The sequence below is a fragment of the Pristiophorus japonicus genome, chromosome 3 (genome assembly GCF_044704955.1).
Source record: "Pristiophorus japonicus isolate sPriJap1 chromosome 3, sPriJap1.hap1, whole genome shotgun sequence".
Lineage (NCBI taxonomy): Eukaryota > Metazoa > Chordata > Chondrichthyes > Pristiophoridae > Pristiophorus > Pristiophorus japonicus.
Window position 1 is genome coordinate 18,187,276 of NC_091979.1, and position 21,884 is coordinate 18,209,159.

The following is a 21,884-nucleotide window of genomic DNA, read 5'->3' on the forward strand; positions in this document are numbered from 1 at the left end:
CCGGAATCGCAGAGGGTCAGTGGCCGGCTGAAGAAGGAAAGGGGGCTCTCCTTTGCTGGGTGCGCTCCCGGGGACGCGGAGAGCTTTAATTTGTGTTGTTTAAATTGCGCACTGGATGGGGAACGTTACAGAACCCAAGAGCCGGGGCTGAGCGTATCTCTTTGGGGGGAGGGTGGGGGGGTTTAACAGATACCCCCTGGGTCAGGGGGGAGGGAGGGTTGGGGTGGGCTGGGGGGGGGGGGGGGTGGGGGGGTCTGTGGGAGACGCACACACACACACACAGTTGTTGCATGGTGAGCTCTCAACTGGGACGCTCCCTGGTCCTTCCCCTGATCTGAGCGAGAATCCCGGGTGGGCTCCGGCGTATCATGAGACTGTGGAGTGTGCTGACGGTGGTGGGGCCCGCCTGCTTTCTGCTGCTCTGCCCGGCGGCGACGGGTTGTGGGCCGGGCAGGGGCTACGGGAGCAGGAGAAGACACAACCGCAAGCTCACCCCGCTCGCCTACAAGCAATTCATCCCCAACGTGGCCGAGAAGACGCTGGGGGCCAGCGGCAAGTCCGAAAGCAAGATCAACCGGAACGCGTCGCGGTTCAAGGACCTGATCCCCAACTACAACCCCGACATCATCTTCAAGGACGAGGAGAAGTCGGGCGCGGACAGACTGATGACCCAGGTAAGGGACAGAGAGGAAGCGAGAGTCAGGCAGCATCTGAACTCAGGGACTTCAATCACAGCACAAAAAGTGAGGCCATTCGGCCCATCTAACCTGTGGTAGCGCTCCCCAATTAATCCCACTCTTCCCCCCCCCCCCATAGATCTGCAAATTTTCAAATATTTATCTAATTCCCTTTTGAAATTTACTGTTGAATCTGCTTCCACTCTCCCTTTCAGGCAGCGAGTTCCAGATCGTAAGAAATAGGAGCAGGAGTAGGCCATTTGGCCCCCCGAGCCTGCTCCGCCATTCAATAAGATCCTGGCTGATCTGATCATGGGCTTCCCTGCTCACTCCCCCTTCACCCCCTTATCCTTCAAAAATCTGCCTATCTCCGCCTTAAATATATTCAATTCAATTCGAAGTTCTCCCCATCTGGTTCTTTTGCCAATGGCCTGAAAACCCTTGTGTCTCAAAGGATAAAATCAAGTCAGGATGTTAAATGAGAGAGATGTTTGGTGTTTGACTGACTTGCCGTGTTCCTCCTTGGGCAAAGAGGTTTCATTCTAAGTGCCTCTTCTTATTTTGTAACCGGGAATTTTACAGCTCAGAAACCTGCCATTTGGCCCGACCGGTCTATACTTCCACCCCAGCCCACCACTACATCTCAGCCCATCACCATATCCTTCTAGCCCCCCTCTCCCTCATGTATTTATCCAGCTCCCCGCTTTAAATGCATCTGTACTATCCGCCTCAACCGCTCCCCTGTGCCGGCGAGTTCCACATTCTCACCACTCTCTGGGCAAAGCAGTTGTGACCCTTTTTGTTTAACATTAAAAAAAAAACATTAATCAATTCTCCTCGGGAGGGGACACTTGTTTTAAGCTCCTCTGTTTACCCAGCTTCTTGCAAACACGGCTTGCCCTTTGCTCTGCCAATCTCCCTGAACTAGGTGAACCTTCACTGATCAGTTCGAGAGTCTGCAGCATGCTTCTGTACAACATTGGAGTTTGCACTGCTATTGAGGAAAAGAGGAATGTCATTCATATATATATATATATATATATTTTAAAGCCATGCAATTTCTCTCACAGGCGTGTAAAGCAGACCCCCCCCCCAAAAAAAAAATGATCCCAATTATTCAATATTTCCACTCCAGAGCCGTGTGTATTTTTTTTAAAAGAAAAAAAAATGTTATTTATATCACAGGAAATTTGTTTAAGCGTGCGCTGGGTTATTGCAAAACAAGAACGCGCTGTCTTTTTTTTTATTTTCCCTGAAATGAAGCGGAAATGTCGGGTCTGTGCGCTGTTTTTAAGGGCAGGGTCTATTTCCACTCCTCTCTCTCTCTCTCTCTGTGTGTGTGATAAACTGACAATAACCTTTGTACAGTGAACCGGGAGCTGTTGTCAGGGACTCGGCCCCCAGAGTTCAGGGTGAAGCGTGTAAATTTAGAGCGCGGATCAAGGTGGGGTGAGGGTCTTCTCATTATCGGAGCATCACAGCTCAGAGCGGCAGGAAAAAAATTCTGAAGTTCCCTATTTGTTTTCTTTAACCTATATGGCCAGAGCTGACCTGACAGTTAATGTCCCCTGTCTGTGTTTGTATAAATGTGCGTGTGTGTGTTTGTGCAAGATGTGTGTGTTTCCGTAAATAGCTGTGCGTGTGTTTTTTGCAGACATGTGTGTGTGTGTGTGTTTGTGTAGATGTGTACAGTGCTTGTGTTGGTGTGTGTGCAGATCAGTGTTTATCCCCGAAATTTTTTTTGCCCCTTTAACGGGCTGCACGGTTTTTAAATTTAAAAGCTGGCTCACCGTCTGCACGGGACCTCCAGAGCGCTGCGCAACCGCACAGCTTAAGGGACCGTTGGTGTAGGTATGTGTGTTTGTGTCGATGTGCCCATTAGTGTTGTGTTTGGTTGTGTATGTGCGTGTCAGTGTTGTGTGTGAGTGTATATGCGTGTCAGTGTTGTATGTGAGTGTATGTGCGTGTTAGTGCTGTGTCTGGTTGTGTGTGAGTGTTGGTGCGTGTTAGTGTTGTAGACTCAAACAATCATAGAAATTTACAGCACGGAAGGAGGACCAAGAGCTATCCAGCCTAATCCCACTCTCCAGCTCTCGTTCCGTAACCCTGTAGGTTATGACACTTTAAGTGCATATCCAGGCACTTTTTAAATGTGGTGAGGCTTTCTGCCTCTTCCACCTTTTCAGGCAGTGAGTTCCAGACCCCCACCACCCTCTGGGTGAAGACATTTCCCCATATATCCCCTTTAAACCTACCACCAATTACTTTAAATCTATGCCCCCTGGTTATTGACCCTCCTGCCAAGGGAAACAGGTACTTGTGTGTGATTGTATGTGTGTGTTAGTGTTGTCTCTGGCTGTGTGTGAGTGTATGTGCATGTTAGTGTGTCTAATTGCATGTGAGTGTATGTGTTTGTGTGTATGTGGATGTGTGTGTGTTTGTGGATGTGTGCATGTGTATGTCTGTGTGTTTCATATATATATAAAAGTTTTATGCACAGTGTGTGCTCGGTGTAAGATTATCCTTCATAGAAAATCATTATCGGCTCAGATTTTATGCAAGAATATTGCTCAGTTAAATCAAGATTTCAGTTACACTTCTGAATGCCAATTCTATTAGATATTACATTCTGTATTACGTACTATAGCATTCTTGTTATACAACACTGTATCCTCCAGCTCACCCTGAGCAATCCAAGGGACACCACTAGCTTTTAAAATTCATTCTGGGGATGTGGGCGTCGCTGGCAAGGCCGGCATTTATTGCCCATTCCCAGTTGCCCTTGAGAAAATGGTGGTGGGCCTTCTTGAACGCTGCAGTCCGTGTGGTGAAGGTGCTCCCACAGTGCTGCTAGGTGGGGAATCCCGGGATTTTGACTCCGCAACCATGAGGAAACGGCCGATATACTTCCCAAGTCAGGATGGTGTGTGATTGGAGGGGAACTTGGAGGTGGTGGTGTTCCCAGGCACCTGCTGCCCTTGTCCTTCTAGACAGTGGAGGTGGCGGGTTTGAGAGATGCTGCCGAAGAAGCCTTGGCAAGTTGCTGCAGTGCTTCCTGTAGATGGTACACACTGCAGCCGTGGTGTGGAGGGAATGGATGTATATGTGTATATATATAAATGTATGCATATGTGTGTGTACATGTATGTACTATAATTGTTGTTTAAATGCCTTGCACGACATTCTAAGTGTGTGAGCAACAATGTGTGATGCAGTGCTATCCTTCAGCTTAACATTTTCCCCCACCGATTATATAGCTTAGTGTGCTTGAGGCAATTTTCCACTTTATACGTACTATATAAATACAAGGCGTTCCTGTTGACCTTACTGCTTTGATTGGGTTTTATATGTTATACAGAGATCGATAGATTTTTGGATATTAAGGGACTCGAGGGATATGGGGATAGTGCAGGAAAGTGTTGAGGTAGAAGATCAGCCATGATCTTATTGAATGGCGGACAGGTCTGGGCGGCCCACCATGTACCACATAGTAGACTCACGACTAAGGTCAGAGCATGTGGAGTCAGGGGTCAAATAGTAGAATGTATAGCAAGCTGACTACAAAACAGAAAACAGGAGAGATGGGGTAATACGTAGTTACTCAGACTGGCAAACAGTAGGAAATGGTGTTCCACAAGGATCGGTGCTGGGACCACTGGTTGGGGCTATAAATAGAACTGGAGCGGCGGGCCCTGGAACATCATCGTGGATAAAGGTGCGGCGAATGAGGGTACGGGGCCCAGAAGAGCCGTGGGCCCGGGGGCAGCACGGGCCAGCGCACACTGCGATATGTGTGTGCACTAGGTCCGTGCAGCAGAGCAGGTCTCCAATTGTCCTGGTTCAACCCTTGCCACTGGATAAAGATTGGCATGTCGAGCCCGTGTGATGGGAGTTCAGGACTGGAACATTGGGTCCTTCATCTGTGAACTCATGTGGAAGCAAGTCATCCTAGTTCGAGGGACCGCCTGTAATGATGATGATACTAAAAGGAATGCCTCTTTTCCATTTTCCCTGCGTTCAGACACTCAACACGGCTCCCCCCCCAAAAAAAAATAATTGCAAAATAATTTTCAGCAATAGTATCATACAAACATCAAATGTGTTCGTAGCACATTTCTCTGTCTACTTTTTTAATATGCTGGCTGTGTATCAGTGGGTGGCACACTTGCCTCTGAGTCAGGAGGTCGTGGGTTCAAGTCCCACTCCAGAGACATGAGCACAGGCTGACACTCCCAGTGCAGTGCTGAGGGAGCGCCGCACTGTCGGAGATGCCGTCTTTCAGATGCGAAGTTAAACCGAGGCCCCGTCTGCCCTGTCAGGTGGCCATAAAAGATCCCATGGTACTATTCAAAGAGGAGAGGAGTTCTCCCTGGTGTCCCAGGCCAATATTTATCTCAACCAACATCGCCTACAACAGATGATCTGGCCTGGTTGAGATAGATAGATTTTTGCGGTCTAGGGGACTCAAGGGATACGGAGATCAGGCGGGAAGGTGGAGTTGAGATCGATGATCAACCATGATCTTATTGAATGATGGAGCAAGCCCAAGGGGTTGTATGGCCTCATCCTGCTCCTATTTCTCATGTTCTTATGCCATTATCACATTGCTGTTTGTGGGAGCTTGCTGTGCGCAAATTGACTGCCGCATTTTCGACATTATAACAGTGACTACACTCCAAAAAAGTATTTCAAGTGTTTTTGCCTCATGAAAGGCGCTATATAAATGCAAATCTTTCTTTCGTTTGTGAAGGTGCCAACTGATTTAATTTTAATTGGTTCACAGCTCCATTGAATTAGCAGACGGTGGAATTCAGTGCAAGTTGTAATGTAGGAAAGACAGCAGCCAATTTACGCGCAGCTGTCAGTTGAGACACAGACAGTGTCTCCTTCTGATAATTCAGAGCGTCTGCAGGATAACAACAGTGGCGATGTGCCTTTATATAGCGCCGTTAACTGAGCAGAACATCCCAAGGTGCTTCACAGGAGCACAGGATATTTGCTAGTGGGCCACATAAGGAGATATTAGGACAGGTGACCCAGAGCCTGGTCAAAGAGGCAGGTTTTGAGAGAGGTAGAGTAGGCGGAGAGGTTTAGGAAGGGAATTCCAGAGGTCAGGGCCGAGACGGCTGAAGGCACAGCCGCCGATAATATTGCACAGTATAATTTGCAGGCTGGAACTTCTGTGGCAGTGTAAATGGTAGTAAACATGATGGAGCTGTCTATGCCAGGTCCCCAGCCTGGCGTAAATCATCAGTTTATTTTAAAACTTGATTATGACTCTAGAATGTTTGTTTATTTTTATAGCGCTATTCCTCCTCTTCACCCCCATCAGCAGAAAACTTTAAGAGTTGTCTACTGTAGCATCGCTTATTTAGCGTCTACTGGCTCTGCCCTCCTTTCTTTTTATCAATGGCGACATAAAAACTTAAAAGAAAGAACGTGCATTTATATAGCACTTTTCACAATGTCCCAAAGCACTTTGCAGCCAATGAAGTACTTTTTTTTGAAGTGTAGCAATGGTTATAATGTAGGAAATGTGGCAGCCAATTTGCGCACAGCAAGCTCCCACAAACAGCACTGTGATAATGACCAGGTCGTCTGTTTTAGTGAGGGATAAATTTTGGCCAGGACACTGGAGAGAACTCCCTTGTTCTTCTTTGAAATAGTGCCACGGAAGAAAGAAAGACTTGGATTTATATAGCGCCTTTCACGACCACCGGACATCTCAAAGTGCTTTACAGCCAATGAAGTACTTTTGGAGTGTAGTCACTGTTGTAAATGTAGGAAACTCGGCAGCCACAGCAAGCTCCCACAACTAGCAATGTGATAATGACCAGATAATCTGTCTTTTTGTGATGTTGATTGAGGATAAATATTGGTCAGGACACTCCCCTGCTCTTCTTCGAAATTGTACCATGGGATCTTTTACGTCCACCTGAGAGAGCAGACGGGACCTCGGTTTGACGTCTCATCCGAAAGATGACACCTCTGACAGTGCAGCGCTCCCTCAGCACTGCACTGGGAGTGTCAGCCTAGATTTGTTCCCCAGTCTCTGGCGTGGGACTTGAACCCGCGACCTTCTGAGGCGTACAGTGCTACCCACTGAGCCAAGGTTGGCATTGCCTCTATGCTAGGTCTTCATTACTGTTTCTGACCTCTGCAGATTTGACTGTTTTAACATGTGCTAGTTTGACATTTGTGAGTTGCTGTGCAAATCTTGCTGATTGATGGGAGGAAAGCAGTACATTGCACACACACCCCTCAGTGGTGGGGTTGGTATTTACATCGGCAAGTGTGGAATTAAACAATATAGACCAAGGTCCCAGACTCAATCCCTAAGTCTGTGCTGAAGCAGCTAAACTCAGCTCGGGTGGCATAAATTGCCACACGGAGAAAAAAAAAACAGTCAGGGTCCTTGCTCCTTATTGCTATCCCTCATCATCATAGGCAGTCCCTCGGAATCGAGGAAGACTTGCTTCCACTCTTAAAATGAGTCCTTAGAAACATAGAAACATAGAAACATAGGTGCAGGAGTAGGCCATTCAGCTCTTCGAGCCTGCACCACCACTCAATATGATCATGGCTGATCATGCAACTTCAGTACCCCATTCTTGCTTTCTCTCCATACCCCTTGATCCCTTTAGCCGTAAGGGCCACATCTAACTCCCTTTTGAATATATCTAACGAACTGGTCTCAACAACTTTCTGCGGTAGAGAATTCCACAGGTTCACCACTCTCTGGGTGAAGAAGTTTCTCCTCATCTCGGTCCTAAATGGCTTACCCCTTATCCTTAGACTGTGACCCCTGTTTCTGGACTTCCCTAACATCAGGACCATTCTTCCTGCATCTAACCTGTCCAATCCCGTCAGAATTTTATATGTTTCTATGAGAGATCCCCTCTCATTCTTCTAAGTTCTATTGAATATAAGCCTAGCCGATCCAGCCTTTCTTCATATGTCAGTCCTGTCATCCCGGGAATCAGTCTGGTGAACCTTCGCTGCACTCCCTCAATAGCAAGAATGTCCTTCCTCAGATTAGGAGACCAAAACTGTACACAATACTCAAAGGTATGACCTCACCAAGGCCCTGTACAACTGTAGTAAGACCTCCCTCCTGCTATACTCAAATCCTCTCGCTATGAAGGCCAACATGCCATGAGGTGGCTGAACAGCCCAATACGAGAGCCACAGTCCCTGCCACTGGTGGGACAGATAGTTGTTGAGGGTAAGGGTGGGTGGGACTGGTTTGCCGCATGCTCTTTCCGCTGCCTGCGCTTGATTTCTGCATGCTCTCGGCGATGAGACTCGAGATGCTCAGCGCACTCCCAGATGGACTTCCTCCATTTAGGGCGGTCTTTGGCCGGGGACTCCCAGGTGTCGGTGGGGATGTTGTACTTTATCAGGGAGAACTTTGAGGATGTCCTTGTAACGTTTCCTCTGCCCACCTTTGGCTCATTTGCCGTGAAGGAGCTCCGAGTAGAGCGCTTGCTTTGGGAGTCTCTTGTCTGGCATGCGGACAATGTGGCCTGCCCAACGGCTTCTGCCATTCAGTTAGATCATGGCTGAAGTAAATGTGCAAGTGTGTGTATGTGGACTGGAGTAGCCTTGGCCCGTCGATACTTGCCCTCTGTGCTCACACATTCAGAAGGACCTGGAACGTGGGGCGGGCGGGGGGGGGATCCATGTGGAACTGTACCCCATCACGAGCTAGCACCTTCAAGAGAAGATAGGAGCAAATAACCCACAATTTGTGTTTCATAGAAAGACAGAATTTGCATTTATTTAGCATCTTTGACAAGCTCAAGGCTTCCCAACGTGGTTTACGGCCAATTAAGTACTTTCTTTTTGAAATGTAATCACTGTTGTAATACAGGAAATGTAGCAGCCAATTTGCAAACAGCAAGCCCCCACAAACAGCAAGATAAATAACCAGATAATCTGTTTTCTTTTTGTGATGACAAGGGATAAATATTGGTTAGGATACCGGAGATAACTTTTTTGCTTTTCTTCGAAATAGTGCCACGGGATCTTTTATGTCCACCTGAGAGGGGAGATGGGGCTTCGCTTTAACGTCTCATCAGAAAGACGACACCTCCGACAGTGCAGCGCTCCCTCAGCACTGCGCTGGAGTGTCAGCCTAGATTAGGTGCTCAAGTCTCTGGGGTGGACCGTGAACCCACAAGCTTTAGACTCAGAGGCGAGAGCGCGACCAACTAAATCACAGCCGACACCGAGGGGCAAGAGTGAAGAGATAATGATAACCTTGTGCAAGGCAATGGCTTTGACCACCCCATTATAGCAGAGTTATGAGGAGAGAAACATACTGGATCAAGTCGCACTGAAAAAGGCTTGTATTTATATAGCGCCTTTTATGACCACCGGTCATCTCAAAGTGCTTTACCGCCAAGGAAGCACTTTTGGAGTGTAGTCACTGTGCGGGAAAATACAGCAGCCAACTTGCACACAGCAATGTGATAATGACCAGATAATCTGTCTTGTTATGTTGATTGAGGGATAAATATTGGCCAGGACACTGGGGATAATTCTTCAAAATATAGAAACATAGAAACATAGAAAATAGGTGCAGGAGTCGGCCATTTGGCCCTTCGAGCCTGCACCACCAGTCAATATGATCATGGCTGATCATGCAACTTCAGTACCCCATTCCTGCCTTCTCTCCATACCCCCTGATCCCTTAAGCCATAACGGTCACATCTAATTCCCTTTTGAATATATCCAACGAACTGGCCTCACAACTTTCTGTGGTAGAGAATTCCACAGGTTCATAATTCTCTGAGTGAAGAAGTTTCTCCTCACCTCGGTCCTAAATGGCTTATCCCTTATCATTAGATTGTGACCCCGGGTTATGGACTTTACCAACATCGGGAACATTCTTCCTGCGTCTAACCTGTTCAATCCTCTCAGAATTTTACATGTTTCTATGAGATCCCCTCTCATTCTTCTAAATTCCAGTGAATATAAGCCTAGTCGATCCAGTCTTTCTTCATATGTCAATCCTGTCATCCCGGGAATCAGTCTGGTGAACTTCGCTGCACTTCCTCAATAGCAAGAATGTCCTTCCTCAGATTAGGAGACCAAAACTGAACACAATATTCCAGGTGAGGCCTCACCAAGGCCCTGTACAACTGCAGTAAGACCTCCCTGCTCCTATACTCAAATCCTCTCGCTATGAAGGCCAACATGCCATTTGACTTCTTCACCGCCTGCTGTACTTGTATGCCAACTTTCAATGACTGCTGTCCGATGACACCCAAGTCTCGTTGCATCTCCCCTTTTACTAATCTGCCACCATTCAGATAATATTCTGCCTCCCTGTTTTTGCCACCAATGTGGATAACCTCACATTTATCCACATTATACTTCATCTGCTATGCATTTGCCCACTCACATAACCTGTCCAAATCACCCTGAAGCCTCTTAGCATCTTCCTCACAGCTCACACTGGCACCCAGCGTAGTGTCATCTGCAAACTTGGAGATATTACATTCAATTCCTTCATCCAAATCTTTAATGTATATTGTAAATAGCTGGGGTCCCAGCACTGAACCTTGCGGTACCCCTCTAGTCACTGCCTACCATTCTGAAATGGTATCATGGGATCTTTTACATCGACCTCAGAGGGCAGACGGGGCCTCGGTTTAACATCTCATCCAAAAGACATCACTTCCGACAGTGCAGCGCTCCCTCAGCAGTGCACTGGAGAGTCAGCCTAGATTTATGTGCTTGAGTTCCTTGGAGTGGGATTTGAACCCACAAGCTTCTGACTCAGAGCCGAGTGTACTACCCACTGAGCCACAGCTGACAGTGGAGCAGAGAAGCCTAAGAGCTGAGTCAATCGAGGTTTTTAAAGTTACAAAGGGTTTTGATGGAGTGAATAAGGAAATTCTATTTCCACTTGTTGGGGAGTACCCGGTGGCCAGAAATCATCAATTTAAAATCTTCTCTGAGAGTGAAGAGAGCGATTAGGAAAATCATTTTTACACAACTGGTTATCAGCGCATGCTCTGTCACAGGAATTAGTTGACGTCTAAATTATTTCATCTTTAAGGGAAAAATGGAGCAATGTTTGAAGCAGAATGGTAGCGTAGTGGTTATGTTACTTGACTCATGATCCCGAGGCCTGGACTAATGACTGTGAGTTCAAATCCTACCACAGCAGCTGGGGAATTTAAATTCAATTACATAAATTGGAAATAAAAAGCCAATATTAGTAATGGTGACAGAATTGTTGTAAAAACCCATCTGGTTCACTAATGCCCTTGAAGGAAGGAAATCTGCCATCTTTACCTGGTCTCCAGACCCACAGCAGTGTGGTTGACTCTGAAATGGCCTAGCAAGCCACTCTGTTGTACCAAACTGCTACAAAGAAGTAATAGGCAGTCCCTTGAAATTGAGGAAGACTTGTTTCACTCTAAAAAATTAGTTCTCAGGTGACTGAACAGTCCAATAGGGGAATTACAGTCTCTGTCACAGGTGGGACAGGCAGTGGTTGAAGGAAAGGGTGGGTGGGGAGTCTGGTTTGCCATATGCTCTTTCCACTGCCTGCGCTTGTTTTCTGTATGCTCTCGGTGACGAGACTCGAGGTGCTCAGCGCCCTCCCAGATGCACTTCCTCCACTTCGGGCGGTCTTTGGCCAGGAACTCCCAGGTGTCAGTGGGGATGTTGCACTTTATCAGGGAGGCTTTGAGGGTGTCATAGAAACATAGAAAATAGATGCAGGAGTAGGCCATTCGGCCCTTCGAGCCTGCACCGCCATTCAATGAGTTCATGGCTGAACATGCAACTTCAGTACCCCATTCCTGCTTTCTCGCCATACCCTTTGATTCCCCCTAGTAGTAAAGACTACATCTAACTCCTTTTTGAATATATTTAGTGAATTGGCCTCAACAACTTACTGTGGTAGAGAATTCCACAGGTTCACCACTCTCTGGGTGAAGAAGTTTCTCCTCATCTTGGTCCTAAATGGCTTACCCCTTATCCTTAGACTGTGACCCCTGGTTCTGTACTTCCCCAACATTGGGACCATTCTTCCTGTATCTAACCTGTCTAAACCCATCAGAATTTTAAATGTTTCTATGAGATCCCCTCTCATTCTTCTGAATTCCAGTGAATACAAGCCCAGTTGATCCAGTCTTTCTTGATATGTCAGTCCCGCCATCCCGGGAATCAGTCTGGTGAACCTTCGCTGCACTCCCTCAATAGCAAAAATGTCTTTCCTCAAGTTAGGAGACCAAAACTGTACACAATACTCCAGGTGTGGCCTCACCAAGGCCCTGTACAACTGTAGTAACACCTCCCTGCCCCTGTGCTCAAATCCCCTCGCTATGAAGGCCAACATGCCATTTGCTTTCTTAACCGCCTGCTGTATCTGCATGCCAACCTTCAATGACTGATGTACCATGACACCCAGGTCTCGTTGCACCTCCCCTTTTCCTAATCTGTCACCATTCTGTTTTTACCACCAAAGTGGATAACCTCACATTTATCCACATTATACTTCATCTGCCATGCATTTGCCCACTCACCTAACCTATCCAAGTCACCCTGCAGCCTCATAGCATCCTTCTCGCAGCTCACACTGCCACCCAACTTAGTGTCATCCGCAAATTTGGAGATACTACATTTAATCCCCTCGTCTAAATCATTAATGTACAATGTAAACAGCTGGGGCCCCAGCACAGAACCTTGTGGTACCCCACTAGTCACTGCCTGCCATTCTGAAAAGTACCCAATTACTCCTACTCTTTGCTTCCTGTCTGACAACCAGTTCTCAATCCACGTCAGCACACTACCCCCAATCCCATTTTGGGATCCCACTTTGCACATTAATCTCTTGTGTGGAACCTTGTCGAAAGCCTTCTGAAAGTCCAAATACACCACATCAACTGGTTCTTCCTTGTCCACTCTACTGGAAGCATCCTCAAAAAATTCAAGAAGATTTGTCAAGCACGACTTCCCTTTCACAAATCCATGCTGACTTGGACCTATCATGTCACCTCTTTCCAAATGTACTGCTATGACATCCTTAATAATTGATTCCATCATTTTACCCACGACTGATGTCAGGCTGACCGGTCTATAATTCCCTGTTTTCTCTCTCCCTCCTTTTTTAAAAAGTGGGGTTACATTGGCTACCCTCCACTCCATAGGAACTGATCCAGAGTCTATAGAATGTTGGAAAATGACTGTCAATGCATCCGCTAACGTCCTTGAAACGTTTCCTCTGCCCACCTTGGGCTCGCTTGCTGACACAAGACTCCCAAAATAAAGAAGTGTAACAGCACTGTGGGAGCACCTTCACCACACGGACTGCAGCGGTTCAAGAAGGCGGCTCACCATCTCCTTCGCAAGGGCAATTAGTGATGGGCAATAAATGCAGGCCTTGCCACCTCCCTGAATTAATACATTTTTAAAAAGCAGAGGGTTATCGGGGGACATTGGATTAATGTTAGACTGCTAGAGTTCTGCAGGGAGAGTGTGGGGCAGTGGGATTAGTTTTGGATGCTCTAGATAAGAGCTGGCACAGTCACAATGGGTCGAATGACCTCCCTCTGTGCTGTAAACATTCAATGCTTCCATGTATTATTTAATGGGGGTATATTTGTAAGTAATAACATTTCAGCAAATAGACAGGGAAACAATTTCCATCATAATTTAGGATCGGGGAGTTTGATGTAGAATTGTAAGATTGTAAGTAGAGCATTGCGGTTAAGGGGCGATTTAGTCGCGGTCAAAATTATGAGGCGTTTTGACAGAGTAGGCCGGGAGAAACTGTTTCCAGTGGCAGTAGGTTCAGTAAGCAGAGGACACAGATTTAAGGTAATTGGTAAAAGAAGTTGAGGGCGATGAGGAGAATATTTATTAGGCAGCGTGTTGTTGTGATCTGGAACGCGCTGCCTGAAAGGGCGGTGGGAGAAGATTCAATAGTAACTTTCAAAATGAGAATTGGATAAATACTTGGAAAGGAAAAGTTGCCGGGCTATGGGGAAAGAGCAGGGCAGAGTGGGACTGATTGGATCATTTTTACACAGAGCTGGCACAGGAACGATGGGCCGAATGGCCTCCTTCTGTGCTGTGTCATTCTATGATTACTGTGGACCTTGACCTTTAGAAATGGAAGGGACGATATATGAGGAAATACTCTTCTCAAGTCACTGATTTTGGCCTATTGCACGGCAGCAGTGCAGACAATCTCCCTGCTTATGCCAGTCTTAGAAAAGACCTTCGTTCAAAAAAATAAAAGTTACAAAGTAATTATTTTGGACATTCTTCTTTTCCTATTGATCTTTGTTGCAATCTTTTTTTGCCTAAATGGACAGTGCCGTTGGCAGGGAGGGTGTTCAGGGTGTTCAAACATCCTCCTCACATCATATCTATAATTTGTTTTTTAATCGGACCTCTCTTTCTTCTGAAAGAACGTGGCGTGGATCACTTGATGGAAACCAGAAACAGCCATGTACCCCTAGAGTTAGGTTGTTGTTGTTGTTTCGTAGGACGGGAAAAGCTCACAGTGGGATGTCTAGTTTGGCTCTCCACCCGATGGCCTCCGGAGATGCCGAGTGGAGAAATGAGGGGCCTCCCCGGGACAGGTCTCAGTGGGCAGATTGATGTGACGTGTTCCGTGGTCTGGGACTTGTGGCTCACAGTCGCACTTCGGGTGGTCCTTCATCTCCCACGTGTGGAGCAGGTGGTCACATTGTCCTTGCCCCGTGCGGATTGGGTCAAACGCTCGCTGTCCACTGCCTCCGAGGGAGGTCGATGCCAAGGACCTCTGCTGCCGGGTGGTGATGAGATATCGGTGCTTTATGTTGCGTGCGTCGCACAATTCTCTCCATCGGGACCTGGTTCGATACCAGCTGCGTGACTATTGGCTGTTGGGAGTCAAGTGTTATGGGGAACGGGCAGGAAAGTGGAGTTGAGGTCAAGGTCAGATCAGCCATGATCTTATCGAATGGTGGAGCAGGCTCGAGGGGCTAAATGGCCTACTTCTGCTCCTATTTCTTCCGTTGTTATGTTCTTCCCAGAAGGATCGGCGCGATTTTAAGTGCTTTCGTGGTGGTTTTTTTCAAGTCTTCCTGAATGGACAGGTCAGTGTTGCTCGTGACTGTTTCCATCTCACGGAGCATGGACATCATCATCATCATCATCATCATAGGCAGTCCCTCAGAATCGAGGAAACATAGAAACATCGAAACATAGAAAATATGGTGCAGGAGTAAGCCATTCGGCCCTTCAAGCCTACATCACCATTCAATAAGATCATGGCTGATCATTCACCTCAGTACCCCTTTCCTGCTTTCTCTCCATACCCTTTGATCCCTTTAGCCATAAGGGCCATATCTAACTCCCTCTTGAATATATCCAATGAACTGGCATCAACAACTCTCTGCGTTAGGGAATTCCACAGGTTAACAACTCTCTGAGTGAAGAAGTTTCTCTTCATCTCAGTCCTAAATGGCTTACCCGTTATCCTTAGACTGTGTCCCCTGGTTCTGGACTTCCCCAACATCGGGAACATTCTTCCTGCATCTAACCTGTCCAGTTCCATCAGAATTTTATATGTTTCTATGAGATCCCCTCTCATCCTTCTAAACTCCAGTGAATACAGGCCCAGTCGATCAGTCTCTCCTCATATGTCAGTCCAGTCATCCCAGGAATCAGTCTGGTGAACCTTCGCTGCACTCCCTCAATAGCAAGAACGTCCTTCCTCAGATTAGGAGACCAAAACTGAACACAATATTCCAGGTGAGGCCTCACCAAGGCCCTGTACAGTAAGACCTCCCTGCTCCTATACTCAAAACACCTAGCTACGAAGGCCAACATACCATTTGCCTTCTTCACCGCCTGCTGTACCTGCATGCCAACTTTCAATGACTGATGTACCATGACACCCAGGTCTCGTTGCACCTCCCCTTTTTCCAATCTGCTGCCATTCAGATAATATTCTGCCTTCGTGTTTTTGCCCCCAAAGTGGATAACCTCACATTTATCCACATTATACTGCATCTGCCATGCATTTGCCCACTCACCCAACCCGTCCAAGTCACCCCGCAGTCTCCTAGCGTCCTCCTCACAGCTCACACCGCCACCCAGTTTAGTGTCATCTGCAAACCCGGAGACACTACACTCAATTCCTCCATCCAAATCATTAATGTATATTGTAAATAGCTGGGGTCCCAGCACTGAGCCTTGTGGCACCCCACTGGTCACTGCCTGCCATTCTGAAAAGGACCCATTCATCCCGACTCTCTGCTTCCTGTCCGCCAACCAGTACTCCATTCACGCCAGTACACCACCCCCAATAACACGTGCCTCAATCCTGCACACCAATCTCTTGTGTGGGACCCCGTCAAAAGCCCCTTGAAAGTCCAAATACGCCACATCCACTGGTTCTTCCCCGTCCACTCTACCAGCCACATCCTCAAAAAATTCCAGAAGATTTGTCAAGCATGATTCGCCCCCCACAACTCCATGCTGACCTGGACCGATCCTGTCACTGCTTTCCAAATGCGCTGCTATTTCATCTTTAACTATTGATTCCAACATTTTCCTCACTACTGATGTCAGGCTAACCGGTCCATAATTCCCTGACCTCCCTCTCCCTCCCCCCCTAAAAAGTGGTGTTACATTAGCTACCCTCCAGTCCATAGGAACTGATCCAGAGTTGATAGACTGTTGGAAAATGATCACCAATGCATCCACTATTTCTAGGGTCACTTCCTCAAGTACTCTGGGATGCAGACTATCAGGCCCCTGGGATTTAGCGGCCTTCAATCCCATCAATTTCCCCAACATAATTTCCCGCCTAATAAGGATATCCTTCAGTCCCTCCTTCTCACTAGACCCTCGGGCCCCCAGTACTTCTAGAAGGTTATTTGTGTCTTCCTTCATGAAGTATTTGTTCAACTGGTAAGACTTGCTTCCACTCTAAAAATGAGTCCTTAGAAGGCTGAACAGTCCAATACAAGAACCACAGTGGTTGAAGGAAATGGTGGGTGGGGAGTCTGGTTTGCCGCATGCTCCTTCTGCTGCCTGCGCTTGATTTCTGCATGCTCTCGACGACGAGACTCGAGGTGCTCAATGCCCTCCCGGATGCTCTTCCTCCACTTAGGGCAGTCTCTGGCCCAGGTGTGGTGTGGATGTTGCACTTTATCAGGGAGGCTTTGAGGGTATCCTTATAACATTTCCTCTGCCCACCTTTGGCTTGCTTGCCATGTAGGAGATCCGAGTAGAGCGCTTGCTTTGGGAGTCTCGCGTCTGGCGTGCGGACGATGTGGCCCGCCCAACGGTGTTTCGCCGAATGGCGGGCGGGGAAATGTTGGACAGCGTTGGAGTGGACTTGAGTGACAATTTGACCAGTTCAAACCGGCTATTTGGGCTTGTGCTTCTAACTGTTGGCCGGGACATTGCAGTGATCAGTGGGAGAGTTATCATTGACTAATGGCACACAAGCAACACTCCATGTCAAAGTTATTTTTCTTTTCACTTTGCTTTATTGAAATTGTTACATTAATAGAAGTAATAATGTTTCTGTTTGAACCTTATTGTGAAATTCCTATTTGTAAAATAGACGATTGGAAGTAGTTTTTGTTTGGTCTGGCTAACTCATAACACCCTTCCATAAAAAACATCAGCCACTGCAAATTAGTTATGTTGTTGGGGGGACATTGGTGATGAGAAGTTAGCGAGCTTCAAAGTGTAATTTTTCTTTATTCATTCATGGGATGTGGCCATCGCTGGCAAGGCCGGCATTTATTGCCTATCCCTAATTGCCCTTGAGAAGGTGCTGGTGAGCTGCCTTCTTGAACCGCTGCAGTCCTTATGGTGAAGTTGCTCCCACAGTGCTGTTAGGGTGGGAGTTCCAGGATTTTGACCCAGCGGCGATGAAGGAACGGTCGACATAATCCCAAGCCAGGATGGTGTAAGTGACTTGGAGGGGAACTTGGGGGTGGTGGTGTTCCAATGCGCCTGCTGCCCTTACCCTTCTAGGCGGTAGAGGTCACGAGTTTGGGAGGTGCTGTCAAAGATTCAGATGAACGATTCGTGTGTGTGTGTGGGTTAATTTGTGCTCTTTTATACCGTCAGCCTCTGTAGCTCCTTCCGGCCAGTTTCTCCAGTGAATTAAGCTTCAGGCTATTGGTGTTGCAGGATTGGATCATGCCCATTTCCAACTCCCAAGCTTGGTTAAGTGGAAAGTGAAACTCTCTCTACTGTGAAGAGGCGAGTTTTACTCCATCCCAACAGCACCTCTCACACCCTAATTTCCTCTGCTTTCCTTCGGCTGATCAATTGGTGCTGAATATTCTTGCATTGGAAGCTGTTCAGAGAAGGTCCACTCGGTTGATTCTGGAGATGAGGGGGTTGACTTATGAGGATAGGTCATATCCTCATAGGTCTTGGTCCAGTGGCAAGGGTTAACCAAGACGACTGGCGACCTGCTCTGCTGCACGGACCTAGTGCGCACACATATCGCAGTGTGGGCTGGGCCCGTGCTGCCCTGGGCCCCTGGCCCCAACCTCGCCGCTCCTGCTGTACCTGCCCATGCTCCAACCATCGTCCTGGACCTTGATGACGTTGGGCCTATACTCAAATGGAACTCAGAAGAATGAGAGGTGATCTTATTGAAACACATAAGATAATGAGGGGGCTCGACAAGGTGGATGCAGAGAGGATATTTCTACTCATAGGGGAAACTAACAAAAGGGGACATAGTCTGAGAATAAGGGACCACCCACTTAAAACTGAGATGAGGAGAAATGTCTTCTCTCAGAGGGTTGTAAATCTGTGGAATTCTCTGCCCCAAAGAGCTGTGGAGGATGGGGCATTGAATATATTTAAGGCAGAGATAGACAGATTTTTGAGCGGTAAGGGAGTAAAGGGTTATGGGGAGCGGGCAGGGAAGTGGAGCTGAGTCCATGATCAGATCAGCCATGATCTTATTGAATAGCGGAGCAGGCTTGAGGGCCCAAATGGCCTACTCCTGCTTCTATCTCTTATGTTCTTATGTTCTTATGAATTGGGGGCAGTTCAACTCCGAGAGGCATCACGGGGGATTAATCCTGTTCCCAACCAACCCACACAGGTAGGGGGTGAAATTGGTCTGGCATGGTAGCGCACGCTTGCGAACCGTCCGACCATTTCCACACCCCACCCGGTTTCCTTCTCCAGTGATGGCCTGTCGATTGGAAATTGCCTGATTAGCGCCCCGGCCCAAAACCAATTTCACCCTTGAGCTTTCCTGCAGCAATCTCTGTACAGTAATCAAAGGCAGGGGCACCTAGACCAAATGTAATATATCCAAGTTTGCTGATGATACATCATCATCACAGGCATTCCCTCGAAACGAGGATGACTTGCTTCCACGCCAAAAATGGATGAGTTCACAGGTGTTTCAATGAAGGACCTAATATTCCAGGTCCTGAACTACATCCTGAAGGGTGGACGATGCCTGTGCGTGGATTTTTTTAACGTGGGGTGACCGTTGCTCACCAGCCACCACACGGGCTTGACAGAGCTAGGTCTTGGTCCAGTGGCAAGGGTTAACCAAGACGACAGGCGACCTGCCCTGCTGCACGGACACAGTGCGCGCACATATCGCAGTGTGGGCTGGGCCCGTGCTGCCCTGGGCCCCTGGCCCCAACCTCGCCGCTCCTGCTGTACCTGCCCATGCTCCAACCATCGTCCTGGACCTTGATGACGTCCCTTTTCGCTGCTGTCGCCCTCCTGCACCAGCTCGCGACAGGAATGGCGAGTGGCGGCCATGGGCAGCGTGGCACCATACCACGGATGATACAAAGCTAGGTGGGAATGTGAGTTGTGAGGAGGATGCAAAGAGGCTTCAAGGGGATATAGACAGGTTAAGTGAGTGGGCAAGAACATGGCAAATGGAATATAATGTGGAGAAATATGATGTTATCCACTTAAGCATGAAAAATAGAAAAGCAGAGTATTTTTTAAATGGTGAGAGATTGGGAAATGTTGGTGTTCAGAGGGACCTGGGTGTCCTTGTACACGAATCACTGAAAGTTAACATGCAGGTACAGCAAGCAATTAAGGAAACAAATGATATGTTGGCCTTTATTACAAGAGGATTTGAGTATAAGTAAAGACGCCTTACTACAATTATATAAGGCCCTGGTGAGATCGCACCTGGAGTATTGTGTGCCGTTTTGGTCTCCTTACCGAAGGAAGGATATACTTGCCATTGAGGGAGTGCAACGAAGGTTCACCAGACTGATTCCTGGGATGGGGAATTGCCCTATGAGGAGAGATTGAGCAGACTAGGCCTATATTCTCTAGAGTTTAGAAGAATGAGAGATAATATTGAAACATACAAAATTCTTACAGGGCTTGACAAGGTAGATGCAGGGAAGATGTTTCCCCCCCGGGGCTGGGGAGTCTAGAACCAGGGGTCACAGTCTCAGAATAAGGGGTCGGCCATTTAGGACTGAGATGAGGAGAAACTTCTTCACTCGGAGGGTGGTGCATCTTTGAAATTCTCTACGGAGGGCTGTGGAGGCTCAGTCCTTGAGTGTATTCAAGACAGAGATCGATAGATTTTTGGATGAGCGATAACGTCACTCGGCACAGATCCGGAATTCGAACCTGGCATCTTTCAGGTCTGTGTGGCTCAGTCCCAACCCTGGACACAGATTGAGCCATGGGGGAGCTTTATGTCTATGTTAGTATCCAAAATATCTAGGGATATGGGGAGAGTGCAGGAACGTATTGACGGTAGAAGATCAGCCATGATTTCATTGAATGGCGGAGCAGGCTCAAGGGGCCGAATGGCCTTCTCCTGCACCTAATTCTTATGTTCTTATGTAACTGTGGCCCCTTCTGTAAATCTGGCTGCGATGACGTCACTCCGCACAGATCCGGAATTCGAACCTGGCGTCTTTCAGGTCTGTGTGGCTCAGTTCCAACCCTGGACACTGATTGAGCCATGGGGGAGCTTTATGTCTACGTTAGTGGACGGCTGAAGGGAGCGCACAGTGGCTGTATTGGCTGAGTGCTGACATTATTGATTGGTATTGAAAAATGATTAACATGCACATGAAAGCTGAGAAAGGTTCGTGCTGATTCAGGACCGACTGCCTGATGGGAGGGAGCTGCACTGGAGGTTTCGGATTCAATGATTTCCCAACGAGAGAACTTCCGTAAAGAGTTGACATGCAGGTATAGCAAGCAATTAGGAAGACAAATGTTATGTTAGTCTTTATTGCAAGGGGGTTGGAGTATAAGAGTAAGGAAGTCTTGCTGCAGTTATATGGGGCTTTGGTGCTGAGAGGATGTGTCCCCTCCTGCAGGAATCTAGAACCGGGACATAGTTTCAGAATAAGGGGTCGCCCATTTAAGACGGAGATGAGGAGAAATTTCTTCTCTCAAAGGTTCGTGAATCTTTGGAATTCTCTACCCCAGAGAGCTGTGGAAGCTGGGTCATTGAATATATTCAAGGCTGAATATATAAGGGAGTCAAGGGTTATGGGGAGTGGGCAGGAAAGTGGAGTTGAGACCAAGATCAGATCAGCCATGATCTCATTGAATGGCGGAGCAGGCTCGAGGAGCTGTATGGCCTACTCCTGCTCCTATTTCTTATGTTCTTAGGTTGAGTCCACACCTGGAGTACTCTGTTTTGTACAGTTTTGGTCTCCTCACCTTTGGCAAACTTACCTTAGAGGCAGTGCAATAAAGGTTCACTAGATTGCTGGGATGAGAGGGTTGTCCGTTGAAGCGAGATTGAGTAGAATGGGCCTATAACTCTCTGGAGTTTAGAAGAATGAGAGGTGATCCCATCATTGAAACACATTAAATTCTTAGCGGGCTTGATAGGGTAGATGCTGAGAGGTTGTTTCCCCTAGAAATAGAGATGTTAGTGTCAGGATAAGGGGTCGGCCATTTAGGACTGAGATGAGTTAAAAGTTCTTCTCTCAGAGGGTGGTGAATCTCTGGAATTCTCTGTCCCAGAGGGCAGTGGAAGCTCAGTCATTGAGTATGTTCAAGGCAGAGAGTGACAGAGTTTTGGACACTAAGGGAATCAAGGGATATGGGTATAGAGCCGGGAAGTATAGAATATCAGCCATGATCTTATTGCATGGCGGAGCAGGCTTGAGGGGGCTGTATGGCCTATTCCTGCTCCTACTTCTTATGTAAGGAGAATTATAACTCTTTCTGACTCGGAGTCAT

General features: G+C 47.5%; 1 protein-coding gene across 1 annotated transcript in view; it reads left to right on the forward strand.

Annotated features, from left to right (window-relative positions):
- Positions 1-368: 368 nt before the first annotated feature.
- LOC139256846 (indian hedgehog protein-like) overlaps positions 369-21,884 on the forward strand; it is a 75,031-nt gene continuing 53,515 nt past the window's right edge. The window contains exon 1 of the mRNA XM_070874335.1: positions 369-674. Coding sequence (XP_070730436.1) covers positions 369-674 — 306 coding nt within the window. The remainder of the gene's footprint in view (positions 675-21,884) is intronic.